Below are 17,409 nucleotides of genomic sequence, written 5' to 3'. Positions count from 1 at the left end.
TCTAACTGCCAATGCCACCAAAACATCTTTTCTTCAAGCAGTGGCTCTTAACCTTGCATGCACATTGGAATAGTCTAACCTAAAACCCACTGCTATCAAGTAGATTCTGACTCATAGTGACCCCATATGACAGAGAATCAATCGCCCCACAGGGTTTCCAAAGCTATAAACCTGTACAGAGCAGACTGCCTTATCTTTTTCCCACAGAGAAGCTGGTGAGTTTGAACTACCAACCTTTTGGTTAGCAGTTAAATGCCCCAATCACTATACTACCAGAGCACCTCTGGAATAACTTAAGTAACTTTAAAAATGTTGATGGCTGGGTCTCAGCCCGAGTTTCTGCCTCAATAGGCTTGCGTTGCAGGTCTTGAGTATCAGGATTTTTCAAAACTTCCCTAGCTATCTAAGGTTACAAACTACTACCTTAATGACAATAATCACCAACAGTTCACATAATAAATGATGTACGATACTTTCCTCATTCACAGCCTATGAAATAGGAAAGCCTTGTATCATGATTCTGCTCCCTTAATCATAGCAAACTAGACAAAAAGGAGGAACCTGATCCGAAGGGAACCCATTCATAGAGCAGAATGAATTGGAAAACAAAAAGAACAAACCCACTGCCAACGATTCCAGATCACAGCAAACCTACAGGACAAGGTAAAACTGCCTCATGAAGTTTCTAAGGCTGAAATCTTCACAGAAGCAGACTGCCACATCTTTCTCCCATGAAATGGATGGTGGGTCCAAACTGCCAATCTTTTGATTTACAGCCAAGCGCTTAATCAGTGTGCCCCCGAGACTATGAATTAGAGATTCAGGAATTAGAACCATGAGATGCAGACACTGGGATCAGCTGACTATAGGTAATATAGCTTCAGAGCCTAGGATGGCATGGGTCATGTGAAAGATGGGGAAACAAATCAACAAACAACAGAGTTGGAGAAATAAAGAGACTACACACTCTATTAACAATAAACACCCCTGGTATCCAGGCTATGGTTTCTAAATACCATTCCTACTAAAAAGAACAGAATATTTAAAGGTATGCTGGATTCCAGGGACAGGGACAGTACAAGGTGAGCCTGAAAATTCTGTGGGCAAGAAAACATGGGACTGCTCAAAGACTGATAAGGACATATCAAAAAGACACAAGACTTGGCTTAAAGGGGCATACACTGGCAAATACTGGGTTACCTTAAGAATAAAAATAAATATTGACAGTGATGAGTTATAACACATTGAATTTACAAAAGGAAAAAAAAAAAAAAAGCCCATGAGTCCAAGGTAATTTTTTAAAAAAGGGGGGTAAGGGGCAGGGAAGGGAACATTCTTCTTTACAGAATGCCCCCCTAAATAAGACACAGACTTGCAGAATTTGGAAAATTCAACATTTTGTAATTATCAATGTAATAACTGAGACAAGAATCATTACTGGATGCTAAAAGCACTGAGTTTTTGGATTATAGTATATTTAGTCTAAATTCAATTTGCAGAAAAAGGGTAGCTTTACATTGGATAGATCTGACAAACACCTCAATCATGTGATCAAATAAGGCATTACTGATAACAGAAAAACTAACAAGATGGGCTTCCCAATAGGATGCAACAGGAAAAACACATTACCTAGCTACTATTCTTGCCAAAAATTATTAATAATCTGCATCTTATAATAATGAGGAAACAAACAAATCCAAATTGTAGGATAGTCTGTAACTGGCTTGAGCACTTCAACAATATTATGAAAGATATTTCTTCCCTTTTATGGCAGGGAAATTATTCTAGATTAAAGGAAAATAAAGAGAGAGACAACTAAATGTACTATGTGATTCACGTTTAGATCCTAGATCAAAAATAGCTATCAGGGTCATAATTAGGACAAATTGGGTAATTTGAATAAATTTACAGTTGGTATTATTGCACAAATGTACAAAAATGCATTTATACACATTTCTTGGATGTGATGATACACCTGTCATGTATACAAATATCCTCATTCTTAGATGATACATGTTCCTAGGCAATCTATTTAGGAATGAAGTGTTATTATGTTTGCAAATTACCTTAAGTTTTTAAAAAGTATATACATATAAAAGGAGCTCTGGTGGTACAGTTCCTAAGGCATTTGACTGCTAACCGGTTGCAGTTTAAACTCACCAGCCACTCTGCAGAAGACTAGGCAATCTACCTCTGTAAAGATGTACTGCCTTGGGAACCCAATGGTGGTTGCTGTGAGCTGTAATCGACTTGATGGCAGTAGGTTTGGTTTTTTGGTTTTGGTATGTATAAAGTAGATGTATCAAAATGTGTTTCCTGTACTACTTTTTCTACAGGTCTAAAATTTTTCCAAATAATGAATGAGCAGCTTCAGCTCCCAGTGGCTTCCCAATTCCCTCTTATATAACATATAGTTTTCCTTGTTTAAAAAACAGCTCAGCATCTGATTTAAAAAGAAAAGAAGAAAGCATAGGAAAGAAATATGGCAAGTCTCCAGTTTTAAGGTTTAGCTCCTAGGCTTTTAATCTCCAAGTTCCATGGTACAAATACCACCACCCCCACACTCCCATTCTTCCCCTCAAAAATGCCTACAGTTGAAAATTTGTTATCTCCTGCTGGAGCCATGTGTCCTCGTGACCACCCACTTCCAAGATAGTCCTCATTGAGGGCACTGAAGACTGGAGGGATGCTGGGATCAGGCTTGAATTTACAATGTTTTCTGTCTGCATCACCTGAAGAAAAATACATAAAATGGGTAAGTTATCAGTGGACAAACACCATGATACTGGCTGCTGCTGGCTGCTTATCTCTTCTAGCAGCAAGTACTTAGGGACTGTATACATGTCTCAAGTTCCTGGGATATTTCAAATACTCCATCTGAATTTAGAAAGGACTAGCCTGGGAAAGAATGCTTTGCATACAATGCCATCTCACATGATTTTGATCCTGGCCTTTCAAGCTAAAAAGAAAAATCCCCTGGATGGTATTTAAGTGAAAACAATGACTGATCAAATAGATGAGCTGTATAAAAAGCTGGGCTACAAAATAAATTCTTCCTTTTTAAAAAGATCTTCATGTATTATATGTCATACAATTGTATTCTGACAAGTTTACATGTACTGAAATAATGGATATATATAGATACAAGACAATTTGTTCTGGGAAGGCACAGTCTGGGGGGGGTAGTGTCGCTGATATCTTGCCTGTTGTTGTTATCTTGCTTACTGCCTCTTAAACCAATGACAAAACAAACATTTAAGTTATGCCTTCAATCCAGAAATTTCTGATACAGAGTATTTGAGTACCACATGGGAGAAGATATCTTAATTTTTACTTATTTTCTAATAATACCTCTAGCAATGATGTCACAGAGGACATCAGCAAATTCTAACACTACATTTTCCATTGTCATTAGGACAAACTTTGTTACACCACAAAATTTATGAGGACAAATGGAATATATACAAACTGTGACTCAAAGAAGTGTGAAATGGAGATCGATCAAGTTACCAATTCCCGTGTCCTTTAATTCAACCAAGAAAAGTTTAAAGTCACCAGATCCCAAGGTTCAGAATAAAGTATCTAATGTTGCTGTCAATTGCCAAGCACCCCAACTTATAACAAGCCTATGTGCACAGAGTGGAACTGCCCATAGGGTTTTCAAGGCTGTAAGCTTTCAGAAGCAAAATGCTAGGCCTGTCTTCTGAGGCACCTTTAGGTGGGTACCAACCACCAACCTCCTGGCTAGTAGTTGAACCCTTAATCATTCACACCACTCACCAACTTCTAAGTATCTAAAAGCTAGCTTTTTATAATAACTTCATAAAGAATAAAAATAACTGGTAGTACAGAATTATCATTAGTAAACTTCTAACTTGTCAATACCACTGGAATTATTCCCTTATATGGCTGGTTATCTTCGCCTGGTGCTCACCGCCCTCAAAAAGGCATTTGTGGGAATTTCCAAAGGCCTAAGATGAAAATACTTTCTTTAAGAATGGATGTGAAATGCTTCTATTAGGGCCTGGAAGCATTTCTAGTGGAGGACCGTATTACCACAAGTTCAGGGTTTAAGGTTTCCTCGTCTATCCAGGTTACATGGATTAGGGCTCCAAGCCTGCATGATGGTCTGTTTGTGGGCTCAACTACTCTGAAATAAGTTTTTAATTTTCTTTTTTGACCCTTCTCTGCTTAATGCCAAGGCAACCTTTTGTGTAGTTCCTTATCACGGGCAGGCAGTTATTCTGGTTCACCCTTCCCAAGGGGGTAGCCTTTTAGAGTTGTGGCTTAATGTGGGAAGGATCTCTTATTAGACAACCTACTTTGCCCAAGTAAAGCTAAGGAGAAATAATTTGTGGACCATTCATCAGTTTAAAAGGTAAATTACAAAGTGGTTATAAAACTTGCCACTATAACATAAAGTAATATTCTTAATATAGAAAAAGAGCTCCTACAAATCAATTTAAAAAACAATATCCCAACTGAAAATGGATAAAGAATAATTCACAAAATGTTAACCCTCATTGCAAAACCTCATTAGTAATCAATAAATGTAAATATTACCATTAAACTGGTAGCTCAATAATGGTCGCTATGAGTAAGGGTTGGGAGAGAGGAAAAATAGTGATGTGGGAGTATCTAGAAACCAATATGACATTATAACAAGACCTGGTCATCTTAATCACAGGACCTACCAAGACACAGGCACACATGAACAGATTTACGCACCTGCCTACCTCTCCAGCTCATTTGGCATCACGTTATCCCTTGCTCACCAAGCTCTTGCCACTTTGGCCTTCTTAAGTACCCTAAAGGAACAAAACTCTTCTTCACATTGTGGCCTACAAAATTTAGAGCAAGGAAGACTGTTAATATTCTCAACCTTTTTCACATCACAACACATTAGAAAATAGTATTTGTATGGTTCACTGCACAGTTGGGCCTTGTTTTTCTTTTCTGCCTAGAATGCTCTTCACCATATCCCATGACCCATCCACTCACTCAGCCAAGCTTGCTACCGTTCACCCTTCAGGTTGCTTTCTCAGAGAAGCCTCACTAATCAAAATCAGATCTCCTATCTTATCTCTCATCACATTCCTCACTTCACAGGTACTTATCCCAACTCCCAATCACTTTTCTTTCAGAATAGCTATTAACAATTATAATCACACATTCATGATTATATCCATCCCCCTAACTAAAAGTGCCACGGGGAGCAGAAAGTTTATGTACTTTGTTGTTTTTGTTGGTGGTAGATGCCATTAGGTTGATTCAGACTCACAGCAACCCCATGCAACAGAGCAGAACTGCCACACTAGGTTTCCTAAAACTGTAATCTTCATGGAAGCAGATTACCAGGTCTTTCTCCTGCAGAGCCACTGGGTGAAATCATCAATCTCTCTGTTAGCAGCTCAGCACTTAGCCATTTTGCCACCAATGCTCTTTATATCTCCTTTAGTCACTGATATATCCTCAATGCTTAGCACAGTGCCAGCCACATAGTAGACACTTAATAAATATTTCTTGATGTAACAAATGAATGGCACTCATTGCAGCACCTCCAAACTGGTGTGCCAAGATATGGGTCCTCTCGGCCCCAGAAACAGCTGGGAAGCATCTAGAGTTCCTTGGTTGCCAGGCAGGGCCCATCTACCCAGTGACCAATATACATATTATCATCCTCTACACGTACTGTGATATGAAAAAGGTTGAGAACATTATCAACAATCTTCCTTGCTCTAAATTTTGGAAATTTTGATCAATGCCTTTACTGTATCTACTTTCTTTCCAATCACCTACCCATTATCTTGCTTTTGGATATATGCTCAAGAACCCATCTGGGCACTCGTTTTGCCTGGTCATAAGACAAGGCATGATTAGTGTAACACTTAGTCTCTGTTCCAGTTAAAGGGAATCCAAATTGTTCCAAGAGAGCCTTTTCTGCAGATCCTAAAATTGAAAAAAAAAAAAGGGGGGGGGGGAGAAAGTTAGTAACTCTTCCTAGGAATAAAAGATTATAAAGAAAGAGAAAAGGGCAACATTTACAAACGATTAGCTCAAAAGTCTAATCAACCAGTAGATGTTGTTTTTGCAATTATTTATAAGGCAAAGAAAACAGACAGCAAGCAAAGTATTAGTTTTGCCTACATTCAGTTGTGCAGTTATATCAAGGTAAACTGCAGTGAAGTCATTAACTTTCAAATGAGGACCTGACCTCATTGATCATTCACATCAAATTTCTAAACCTCTGTCTCCCACAACAAACTGTATACGAAAGCAATAAACAAAAGAAAACTCATGCCAATACTAGCAATCAATCACTGATATGACTGGACAGGAAAGAGCTACTTATTAAGGTTTGAGTATGAGGATAAAAAGCACAGCCTTGACGTTTTAGTTTTTTAAAAGGCCATCATTCCTTGATATTCTCCCTTAATGTTTTGCCACTGAAGCACTAATAAGTGTGCTGTGGCAAGACAGTATTAAAACTGACATTGTTTTTCCTAATGGAAGAAACTCAGCCTAGATCTAGCACGGAGTCAGCATCAAGATAATCCCCTCCTGATGTCTCTTCCTATCTTCAACCTATCAGCATAGTTCTTTTGCTAAATATCAAATATCAAGAAGAACAGGTTATATCAGCATGTCTGGGAAAGTGTAAGAAATGAGCATGTGCTTACTGTCAAATATAAGGTACCTTTACTAACTTGAGGATTTATATACTTTGAAGATGGCCTAGCTGGCATTCTTCATTTGAATGATGACTTAATAAGGACAGTTAAGCAATCTGTTAACCCAAAACCAAATCCACTACCATAGAGTCAATTACAACACAGAGAGACCCTACAGGAGGAAGTAGAACTGCCCCATAGAGTTTTCAAGGCTGCAAATTACGCAAGCAGGCAGCCTCATCGTTCTCCCCTGGCGCAGATGCTAGGTTCGAACCGCCGACTTTTTGGTTGATATCCCAACGCTTTAATCACTGCGCCACCAGGGCTCCTAATCTGCTAACATTATGTTGTTGTTGTTATGTGCCGTGGAGTAGGACCGACTCATAGCGACCCCTCTTTGGGTTTCCGAGGCAGTATCATCACTACGGAAGTAGATTGCCCCATCTTCCTTCTGAGGAGTGGCTGGTGGGTTTCAACCGCCAGCCTTCTGCTTAGCAGCCAAGTGCCTTAGACACTACGCTACCAGAGCTCCTAACACTATGTAGTAATTATTAATTCATCCATATTCATTGAATGCCAATTATGTACCAGATTCTGTGCTGGGTATATGATGGAGAACCAAACAGAAATAGTCCCAACTCTTCCAGCACTTAAAATCTAGTGGAGGACACAGGCATTAAAATAAACATATCCTGATAAATATTCGGGAGAAGGGAGAAGTCTGTGAAGAAAATGAAGATGCCTAGGGGAAGTAAGCACTTGAAGAAGGCGAGCTAGATATGAGGACCGGGAGGAGAGGTCGCGCCAGGAGAATCGAGAACGTGGATCGTCGAAGATCACAATTGACACCCGAGGTAAGTAAGGGCCTCGCTGCAAAGCCTGGGCCAGAGAAGGGAAAACGGCCCGCAGCCTTACCGTCCGGCTCCCTAGCCGCCAGTGCTGCCTCCGCGTCCTGACTCCGAAGGAATTGAAGGGCCGTAAGACCAGCTCCTGTGGCGCCCACTACCGCTCCGGCCACAAACCCACTCAAAAAGCGACGGGACCCTCTGAGGCGGGAAGCAAAACTCTTGACCGCCATCGTTCCTCAAGTAGCAACTTTCTCCACAGTGCATGCGCACACCGGTCTAATACCTAAAACCAATCGCAACTGCGAGACCAAGATGCGCATGCGCAACTTGGCCCACTACCCACCCCCACCCTTGCTCCTTTCTTTGAGTGCGACACACAAACGCCCACCCGTACCTCCTCACCCCGTGAAGGTGCAGGCCCAGTCCGCCTCCCTCCTTCCCCACTTGGCCCAAAGATGGGTGGAAGCGTTGTCTTCTTCAGCATTTCAAGCTAAAACTAAACCCTTTGCAGCGGAGTCGATTCTGACTCATAGCGACCCCTACGGAACAGAGTAAAACCGCCCCATCGGGTTTCCAAGGCTGTAATCTTGACGGAAAGCAGACTGCAGGGTAAACATAAAATCCTGAAAATAAAATCTTTATTCCCCTTTTACAGGAGAGGCAACCACTTTTACAGGAGAGGCAGCTGGTTATACTGTGGTCCCCAGAGCAAGATTCCAACTCAAGTTTTATTCTAAAACCTGTGCCACATTGGATGTCTTCATGATACTTGGCTTCGGGACTTCTAAAAATAGATTTGTACTTCTTAAGGAGTTTCTTGGCAAGACATTACTCCACGGTAACCTAGGACTCTGACTCAGATTACAGGAGTTTGGATCCTGACTCCACCACTCTTCATCTCGGGCTGCTATTTCTCTCCTCTAGGCTTCTGTTTCCTCTTTTAAATGGTACTACTACTACCACTTAGATCATAGGGTTCCGGTGAGGATTAAAGGAGATGGCACACGTGGAACTCTTGGACAAGTTTCTGGGGCACATAGTTAAGTGCTCTAGAAATGTTAGCAATTTTAATTGCATCATTTCCACCATCTCTCTACAACATAAAATCAGGATTGCCAAACGCCTGACAGAGAAAGAGCATGCATTACGTGTATGTCATGAACGCCCACTCACAAATAGATGGATCTTCATTTTGCAGCACAATCTCTAGCATTCCTTTCAAGATTCTCATTTCTTAGATAACTGATGGGAATTCTTTTAATCTACGTAAATGATTCACTCCGCAGGAACTTCTCTCCGAAAACCAAGGAAGTGTAAACATTGTTTTGACAGCCTTTGGCTCCATGCTCCCCACCCCACCCCACCCCCACCGGCTCAGGAATGCCTCTTTGGGACCCATTTTGTATAATTCACTGGGTCAACCATGGTCCCTTGTAGGAATTTTGAATCTAGAACTCTTTCCAAGTAGCAAAGCTATATGACATATGAAACTAGTACTATCTACAGTCTTGTTTTCCACTAATTAGAGGAGCAGCACTGCAATACTAAAAAAAAAAAAAAAAAAAAAAAAAACCCACCGCTGTAGAGTTGATTCTGGTTCATAGCAACCCTATTGGGCTTTGTGGAAGTAGATTGCCCAGTCTTGCTTCCGCAGAGTGGCTGATGGGTTTGAACCACCAACCTTCTGGTTAGCAGTCAGTTGCTTAGGCACTGTGCTTTCCAAAGCTCCAGTCTTTGTTTTTCCGCTATTAGGCAGAGGAGCAGATGCACCTAGTCTTGCACTGAGCAACAGAAGAAGCACTGCAACACAGGACAAGGCTTGTCACCCTGGCTTCACTGACTCCTGAAGCCCACATGCATCCTGCCCTTCCCATTTCCTCCAGTTTCCAATAAAGTCCCCTTTTAATAGTTTGTCAACTTGCAATCATTGTTTTGACAACAAAACATTGTCTTTTGACAAATGGAGAAATTGTTGAATTAGTGTATGTTCTGCTGTGCATATTCTCAACAACAAAAATTAAAATAATAATAAAAAAACAGAATCCTGATAAATATAAGCCTGCAACATGGTTAACTATATGGTTCAAGGCTGCTTTGGCATCTTCCACCAGAATGTACTGAAGACACATTCATTTTACAAATATTTATCAAAGTCCTCCCCAGTACCAGGTACTGTGGTAAACGCTGGAAGAAGAGATAAATAGTAGATGACTCTTATCAAGATCCTGTACTTCAGAACAATGAACTACATGCTTGAGTCCAAGGGTCAGAACTGGAAGAGCCACCTGACTTTCCATACAAATAGGTCTTTGGGCCTATTTGCCTACCTATAAAATGAAGGGAGGGACTAGGCCAGTAGTTTTTAAACTGTATTCAAGAAAACCCTAGTGTTCCACTAAGGTGCCTGAGACTTGAGGGAATGAGAAGGCAAGTTGAACGGCCCCTGAGCCCACTTTTACTTGGAGACACCTGCTTCTATAAACCAGCTTGTCAAATCTCTTGGTGACCTTAAAGCAGAAATACCCTGTGAAGTTACCTTTAAACTAAAAAGCTATTTAGCACAAAGAATGTCTCCCTTGAGTACCACACCCTTTTAAGCAATTATCTGTATGAAACCAAATGGACTAGTTACTCTAAAGCATAGATGAGAAGGCTGGGGGGCAGTGAGCCTAAGTTAATGCCAGTGAAGCAACTAGAACAAAAATGAGAAATGTTGACACATTATGGAGAATGTAACTAACATATGTGTAGACATTGTTGAATGGGAGCATGTTTTGCTGTGTATATTTTTACCAAAAATACATTTTTTAAAAAAAGGCAAAACAAAAAACTCTTAGTGAAAAGATTCCTTTTGCTAAAGAGAAAGTTTGACCAAATGACCCCTAAAGTCTAATCTTCCAGCTTTTCTAGCTCCAAGCTCCTCATTCAGAAGTCAGCCTTTTGCCTTTCTCCCATTCTCTGTGCTATCTTTGGGGATGCTCACTAATGAAAGGTTGAGTTTTCTAAATCTGAAAGAGCAAAAATGGCCACAGATCTCTAAATAAAAGGCTCTTCCTTTCATCAAACATTGTTCTTCAGGGAGTTCCAAGCATGTCGCTTTAATTCTTACAATAAGGGATAAATTTTAAAAAAGAAAAAATTTAAACTCCACTGGGAGGAGGACTCAAAGCTGGTGTTTCTCCATGTAAGCAAATACTAGTCATGGACCAAAAAAAAAAAAAATCTTTTATAATACTGCGGAAGGCACAGAAAGTAGTAAAGTGATTTCTGGGGCTTTCTTGTTTTCTTTGCTAAGTAGTAGAGTCCATGAGGCACGCTGGTGGCACAATGGTTAAGTCCTCCCCTGCCAACTGAAAGGCTGGCAGTTTGAACCCACCCACTGGGTCTGTGGCTGAAAGACCTGGTGATCTGCTTATGTAAAGTTTACAGCCCAGAAAACCCTACAGAGTAGTTCTACTCTGTCACAGGGGCTGCTAGGAGTTGGAATTGACTCTACAGCACCCAACAGGAGACCACCAGCATTATTTCATTAGTGGTGAACCATGTTTTCATTTAGTGAGATTAATCAGGAACTCCAGTGACCCCTCCTTGGGTTTCCGAGGCAGTATGATTACAGAAGTAGATTGCCTCATCCTCCTTCCAAGGAGTGGCTGGTGGGTTTGAACTGCCAGCCTTCTTGTTAGCAGTCAAATGCCTTAGGTACTGTGCTACCAGAGCTCCTGTACAAAACCTAAGAATTTTGCTATTACAGGTCTGCAGTAAGGCTGCCATAACTCCGCAAGTGACCCCAATACTAATCAAATTTGGGAACATCAAAGCTGATGTTCTGCAGTACTCCTGAATACAACTTATTTTCTAGGCTTCCTTGCTCCACTTACAAAATATTGTTCAGAGTTGCCTAAAAGGTATAGGACTGGGAGATAGGAAGCACATTGGAGATTCAGAATATGCACACCTGTCCTGTAGGAACTTACCCCAAATCCCAGGAGAACAGTCCATTTAGGGAGCCCAGAATATCCTCAACTAGGCCCTGGGCTTCTGAAAGGCAGAAATGGAGACCAGTGCTTAGCCCCAGCCCCACAGGACTAGGGTAGACCTGGCACTCAGGCATTCATAACTGCATGGGTACCAAATAGGAACTCACAGGGATGTCTGAGACAGCCCTGTTCAAGTGGAGAAAATGCCATTTTATTTACTTCTAATAAATAAAAGGAAATGTCAATACCTTGCCATATGATTAAGAGAGACAACAGGGTTGTTTTATTATTATTTTATTTTCATATACAAAAAGATAAAACTTGAAATAGTTCTAGATTTTTCCTCCTATTTTGTTGGGGTGTGGCTGCTTCTTCACACAGGGGGAAAAAACTACATTCACATCGGTTTATTTGAGGACCCAGTGCAGAGTTCAAGCAGCAAAACCCCAACTTAGCAGATCTAATTTCAAACTTGACACTCATTTCTAAAGTTACCACAGTAAAAAGGAACAAAGATCCACTGCAAATGCATGAACTATGATACAATGTTCTTTTCCAAAATGTCTTCATTTTGCAACTGTAATTACACAGATGTCTGCTTTAGGCCATTTGAGATGTGTGTTTGTGTGTATATATAATATATATATAAATCAGCACACTTTTCAAATCCAGACAGGGTAACAGCAACAAGCTTAACTCTGTATATATATATTTTTTAAAACAGGATACTTTAGTATAATTTTTGTTAATTCAGTAGTACAAGCTATTTCTGTTCTACAAAATTTTTCATTTTATAGCTACAAGGGTGAAAAGTGACCTACTACATTTACATCTCACATATCCTGGTATACAAACAGTACTTACTGAATTTGAGCCAAGAACTAGAAGTCTTTAGTTTTAGCACTTGAAAGAGCTTCCTCATTTCTACAGCCTTAAATCATACACTAGTCACATTTCCAGAGTTTGCAATTATTTATCTTTTTAAACCGCGAGAAACAGGTGAATCCAAACTTTTAATTACAATTTTTATATACAAGTTAGATAACACAGCGCAATAAGACTTTGCTATCCATCCTAAAGCCAACACACACATTCTCCACTAAGTTAGACAAGTCTTAGGGTTTTCCTTCCTTTCCTTACAAATAATGTACAAATTTAGAAGTATCTGGTAAAACTGATATAGAAGATGACAAATGAGAGGTGATATTTTCTGTTGGTTTGAAACTGCTCCTACAAATTGTGTACTCTGCTGTGTTCTTTAACTGTATGTCTGTTGTAACATGCAGAAAGCTCTTTTCACAAGAATTGACATCAAACTCGACGTAAGTCCAATTTACAGTACTGAAGTTATTCTGATTCAAGGAAAATGTGGAAACATATTAACAGGTAAAAATTTGGCCTTTGATGCTATCATTAAGATCACATCAAATTCATAAGCAGATTCTTTTGTACAGTTGAAAAATGGTATCTTGTGGATTTGTGGCATGGAACTGAAATCTGAAGTATGTTTCTAATCTGCGGTAATCCTCACCCTCAATTCTCAAGTACCACTCAATTTCCTTTGCACTTTTATAGAACTCCAGAAAATAAATGGAAAAAAAAAAAAAAGCCAAAAAACAAAAAACCAAAGTCGCTGGCATTTTAATGATTCTTCCCCTCACTGGAGGTCTGCAGACTCTCAGATGAGGCCTTGTAAAGAATCTCTGTAATGATTGCTGGCTCCCAGATGGCCTCTGACAACAACTTGGATGCTGTTTACAAATTAAAAACTCAGATCCTGCCTAATCTTTCCTACTCTCATCTCTGTCATTGTTGGTAAAATTTAGAGGAGCATATTTTTCCCTTATGGAGAAATTATTTGGCTAAACATATACTTGTGGCAGTGCTCTGAGAAAAACCCACTTGGGCTAAAGCACTTGCAGGGACTGACATCAACAGTCCCCTGAATGGGGCAGAACCCAAACACCTAGAGAGTGGAGAAGGGACCCCAAACTACACACACTGACCTTGTGATCCATGGTCAGTGCTACACAGGGCAGCCCAGATAGGCAGCCCACACTCCTACAGCTAAGTTACCACTTTAAGTCTTGGTCTGCTATCTGTGCCCCAGAGACAGAAATTTCAGATGTAGTGACCACTGGTTAATTAAACTTTTTCAACTGGTAAAAAAGGCTCTTTAAAAAATATATATATTTATTCAAAATACATCAAAATGACAAACAGCCATATCCCGCAAGGCCGAATTTCACAGCAAAATATGCTACAGACATCTTCCCAAAATGCACTGTGGTAGATGGTGGGTTTTTTTATCCTACCATTTAGAGGAATGTTCTACATTTGAGCTTCAGCGACTGGAAATGTGTTACAAAGAGCTCATCTTTGGAACTAATTTTCGTGCAAGACCAGCCAAATGATCGTTTTGCCTATTCAGACATGAGAATACTGAAAATGGCAGATTTCAAAGAGGAACACAGGAAGCACCGTTCAGATGACACACAAGACCCTTCCCGCCACAGTGCCATGACGAGCTTGCCAGAAGCCCCTTTTCCAGTCTTTGGAAAGAGTTTTATTTTACAACAAATAAGTGCCCACACTTGGCAGGGTTCCTGTGTGTGTATGTTACAAGCCTGCAGTATCCAAAGGATCCAGATGGTGACACTGTTCAACGTGAGGTCTGAGGTAACTGGTTCTTAAAATAATATGGATCACACAACTGCATCCAGAAATTAGAGCTAGGAGAAAGGAAACAAGTAGGGTTTGGGGCTAGAAAAGACAAGTAGAAAAAAAGCTTACAGCAGTTGCTTTTGGAGAGAGGAGGTGACAAAAACAAAGGCACAACAGAATTACATTCCAAAACACGTGGCTGGAGAGCAGAGAAATGTTCTTTATGCAGGACTAGGGAAGGAATGAGGGTTTACTTCCCAGCATGCTGCTGGTTTCACTGATGCTGAATTTATTCCAAGTATAAAAAGAGTAAAGTGTAAAACTTCACTCTAAATCAGAATGAACAAAAAGCACAGCTGGCTGAAAATGACACATGAATGATTCTCTTGACAAAACCGTCCCACCTAGTGCACCTCAGGATGCAGCAGCCTAAGCCAGCAGGCAGAGTCTGGAGGACAGGCCTTCAGCTGTGCACAGAACTGGCAACACAGACACAAGGCATTATTAGCTTCATTACTCCCTTCCCCTACAGCCCATCAAAAGGTCCCATCCACATAACCATCTACTTTCTACCCAAAAATAAAAAGGCTTAAATGAAGGCTGTCTCCCATATTATGGCAGTGATGTTGAACTTGGAAGGAAAAGCAGGAAAACCTTCATAGACATTAAAAGAGGTCCTGCTGTTACTGGGGTCCTGAGCTTCCTCAATGGGCTCCTGAATGACTTGGTAGATTAAAGCAGCGAGCCAACCCAACTACTCTCATTCCCCGAAAGTTCAGGCCAGAGAGGACAAAATGTGTCTGGCAGCTCTCCTATTTAATCTGTTCATGAAGTATATACATCACCCTCCCCAGCTTCCTGAACAATTACCCAACTGGACGATTCCGTCCTCAAAAACGGATAATTTGGTCCTAGGTAATTCAGTTTGGCAGATTTCGTTACTCAAATCACCAAATTCCCAATTTGACATTGTATAGCCTAAATCTTATTCTAGCCCCACCCCATCCCCAATCTGTGCCCCCATACAATTTCCATTCCCCAAAACACCTTCACACACATCTCCAGCCCCACAGGCCACTATCTCCTAGGGCCTGGGCTTCCAAACTAGTTTTTAACCTCAGAACCCTTTGTTCAAAAGAAATCTTGGAGGGAGTGCAAATCTAAAATACACTTGGGGCTCCTCTCGCCTCTCCCAGTCCCTCTTCCCCCAGTCCACAAGTGGGGTTTGGACCACACTAGGCCCAAGACTTAACTCCAATCTGCCAGTGTATCACGAAACTCTGTGCAAGCACTAAGAAGAAGCTCCACGCCACTCATGCTCCAGTGTACAATTATCTTGAAAGGTAAACCTCATTAGCTCTGATTACAAAATCATTCTTATCCAAACTCACTAGACTTTATAAAAATAATCTGTGGTATAAAACAATCTCTGCACTGTGTAGAAGAACTCTGTCAGGTGATATAACTAAATATAGACGTAGAGCTATAGACTTTTTTTAAAGGAAAATTTCAAGTGTCATCTCTACTATATAACCTACGATTTTATTTACAATGCTAACTAACAACATTCAGATGCAAACGTGCTTAGGAGTCAGGGAAGAGGCCCAGACCCCACCAACAGAAGAAATCACAGACTCAAGAGGAACTCATCCACTTGCAAAAAAAACCCATCCATGCCTGCCTGAAAAGCATGAGAGTGGGTCATACTTTTCATAATGGTAAGCCCCAAAGCATCAACTTAGCAAATGAATGTAACACTTTCCCGCAGATGTCCAGAACAGCCCATATTTATGTAACCTACTGCATGCACACGTGTCTGTGTGTACATCTCTTCAGTGTCCTGTGGTTGGCTTGCGGTAGGTCTCAGAATTGCCTAGGCCCTGGACAATCCAAAGAAACTCCTTGATAACAAAGGACAACACGGGACTGTCACAGCACACCGGCATTTAGAGACTAAGTGTTTTCATTCATACACGAAAAAAACCACTTGTTATTTCTACGAGCTGCCATAGGAGCAAATAAAGCATCGCTGGTTTTGGCACTACAGGGATACCTAGAGTACCACGATCAAAAACTCTTGCTTCATTCATACCTGGAAGGTATCGTCATGAAAATTTAAAAGCTTGGTAAAAATTTCTGAACAGTGATAAATTCTTTCCATTCAAAACCTTGTCTAAACCAAAGTTTACTGTAAACTCAAGATGAGTATAAAATAAGAACGTTAAAAATATCCCACTGGATCATTTGGACTTTTATTTATTGATAGCTTATGGGCCTCTCGAATGTACTAATCTGTTACAAAAATCCAGTGGAGTCAACTGAATTCACTTCCAAAGGGGCATTTTAAACTTTGAGTTCTTTTACCTACAAAACTAAATCGTCTGAAAAAACTTTTTCAAGTCTTCTAAAGGTATGGAATACATTCGTACTGCTGGTTACAAATCTACTACCAGCAATCTTACTTAAAGAACTATGCTTCTAACCCTGAATTCATTAAACATTTTCAAAGCTAGACTGAGAACTATATACAGTTCATCAACTAAATTATTGGACCCATTTTCTTAACTTAAAACATTACCATTCATTGAAGCTTAAACTCATCATCACTAGCTTTAACACATTAGTTGCTATTTTATTAGTTCAGCTTTTGCAAACAGCCATTGACCAACGAGAATTCTTGTCACACAAATAAGGAGAAAAAGCCACCTATACCTCTTCCCTTCTTGGCTGTTCACCCAGAATATTGAGGGCAGGAGAGTAGATTCATTTTGTTTGCTGGAAAGTACCTATGAAATGTGGTCTAGTACCTCTGAAAATGTGAACCTGGCCGTGTCTCCAAAGGTGAACCATCAAGAAAAACCGGCTCAAGAGGTTGAAATAACTGGGGCTCCAGATCAAACTAAGTCAACTCATGGAAACCAGCCTTCCAATTTAGGTATTATTCTAATGAGTCAAGCTCTCAGGAATAATGTCTGGCTGTTCAGCTCCTAGTACCAACTCTAAAACGTACATACTGATGCTTACTATGTAATTTTAAAATTACATAGTAATTTTACTATGTAATCAAATCCTTATGCTACCAATAGGTGTTGGGAAGTTCACATTACAAATTTAAAAAGACAAAATCCCGTTTGCAAGCGGGCCATCTAGTCCCCGACTCTGGATGGGGCATCCACTTCCCTGCCATCATGGCTCAGAGCAGAGGGGCCACATGACGGGTTTACTGAGCCACACTCAGCACATGGTAGA

General features: G+C 40.4%; 1 protein-coding gene across 1 annotated transcript in view; it reads right to left on the bottom strand.

Moving 5' to 3' along the window:
* EXOG (exo/endonuclease G) overlaps positions 1-7,749 on the bottom strand; it is a 32,361-nt gene extending 24,612 nt beyond the window's left edge. The window contains exons 1-3 of the mRNA XM_007945710.2: positions 7,587-7,749; positions 5,800-5,949; positions 2,593-2,732 (exon numbers count right to left, since the gene is read on the bottom strand). Of these exons, the coding sequence (XP_007943901.1) occupies positions 2,593-2,732; positions 5,800-5,949; positions 7,587-7,749 (453 nt within the window). The remainder of the gene's footprint in view (positions 1-2,592; positions 2,733-5,799; positions 5,950-7,586) is intronic.
* Positions 7,750-17,409: the final 9,660 nt, after the last annotated feature.

The sequence above is a fragment of the Orycteropus afer genome, unplaced genomic scaffold (genome assembly GCF_000298275.1).
Source record: "Orycteropus afer afer isolate SDZICR_OR568_19922 unplaced genomic scaffold, OryAfe1.0 scaffold00142, whole genome shotgun sequence".
NCBI lineage: Eukaryota > Metazoa > Chordata > Mammalia > Tubulidentata > Orycteropodidae > Orycteropus > Orycteropus afer.
This window is presented reverse-complemented; position numbering and strand designations above follow the sequence as displayed.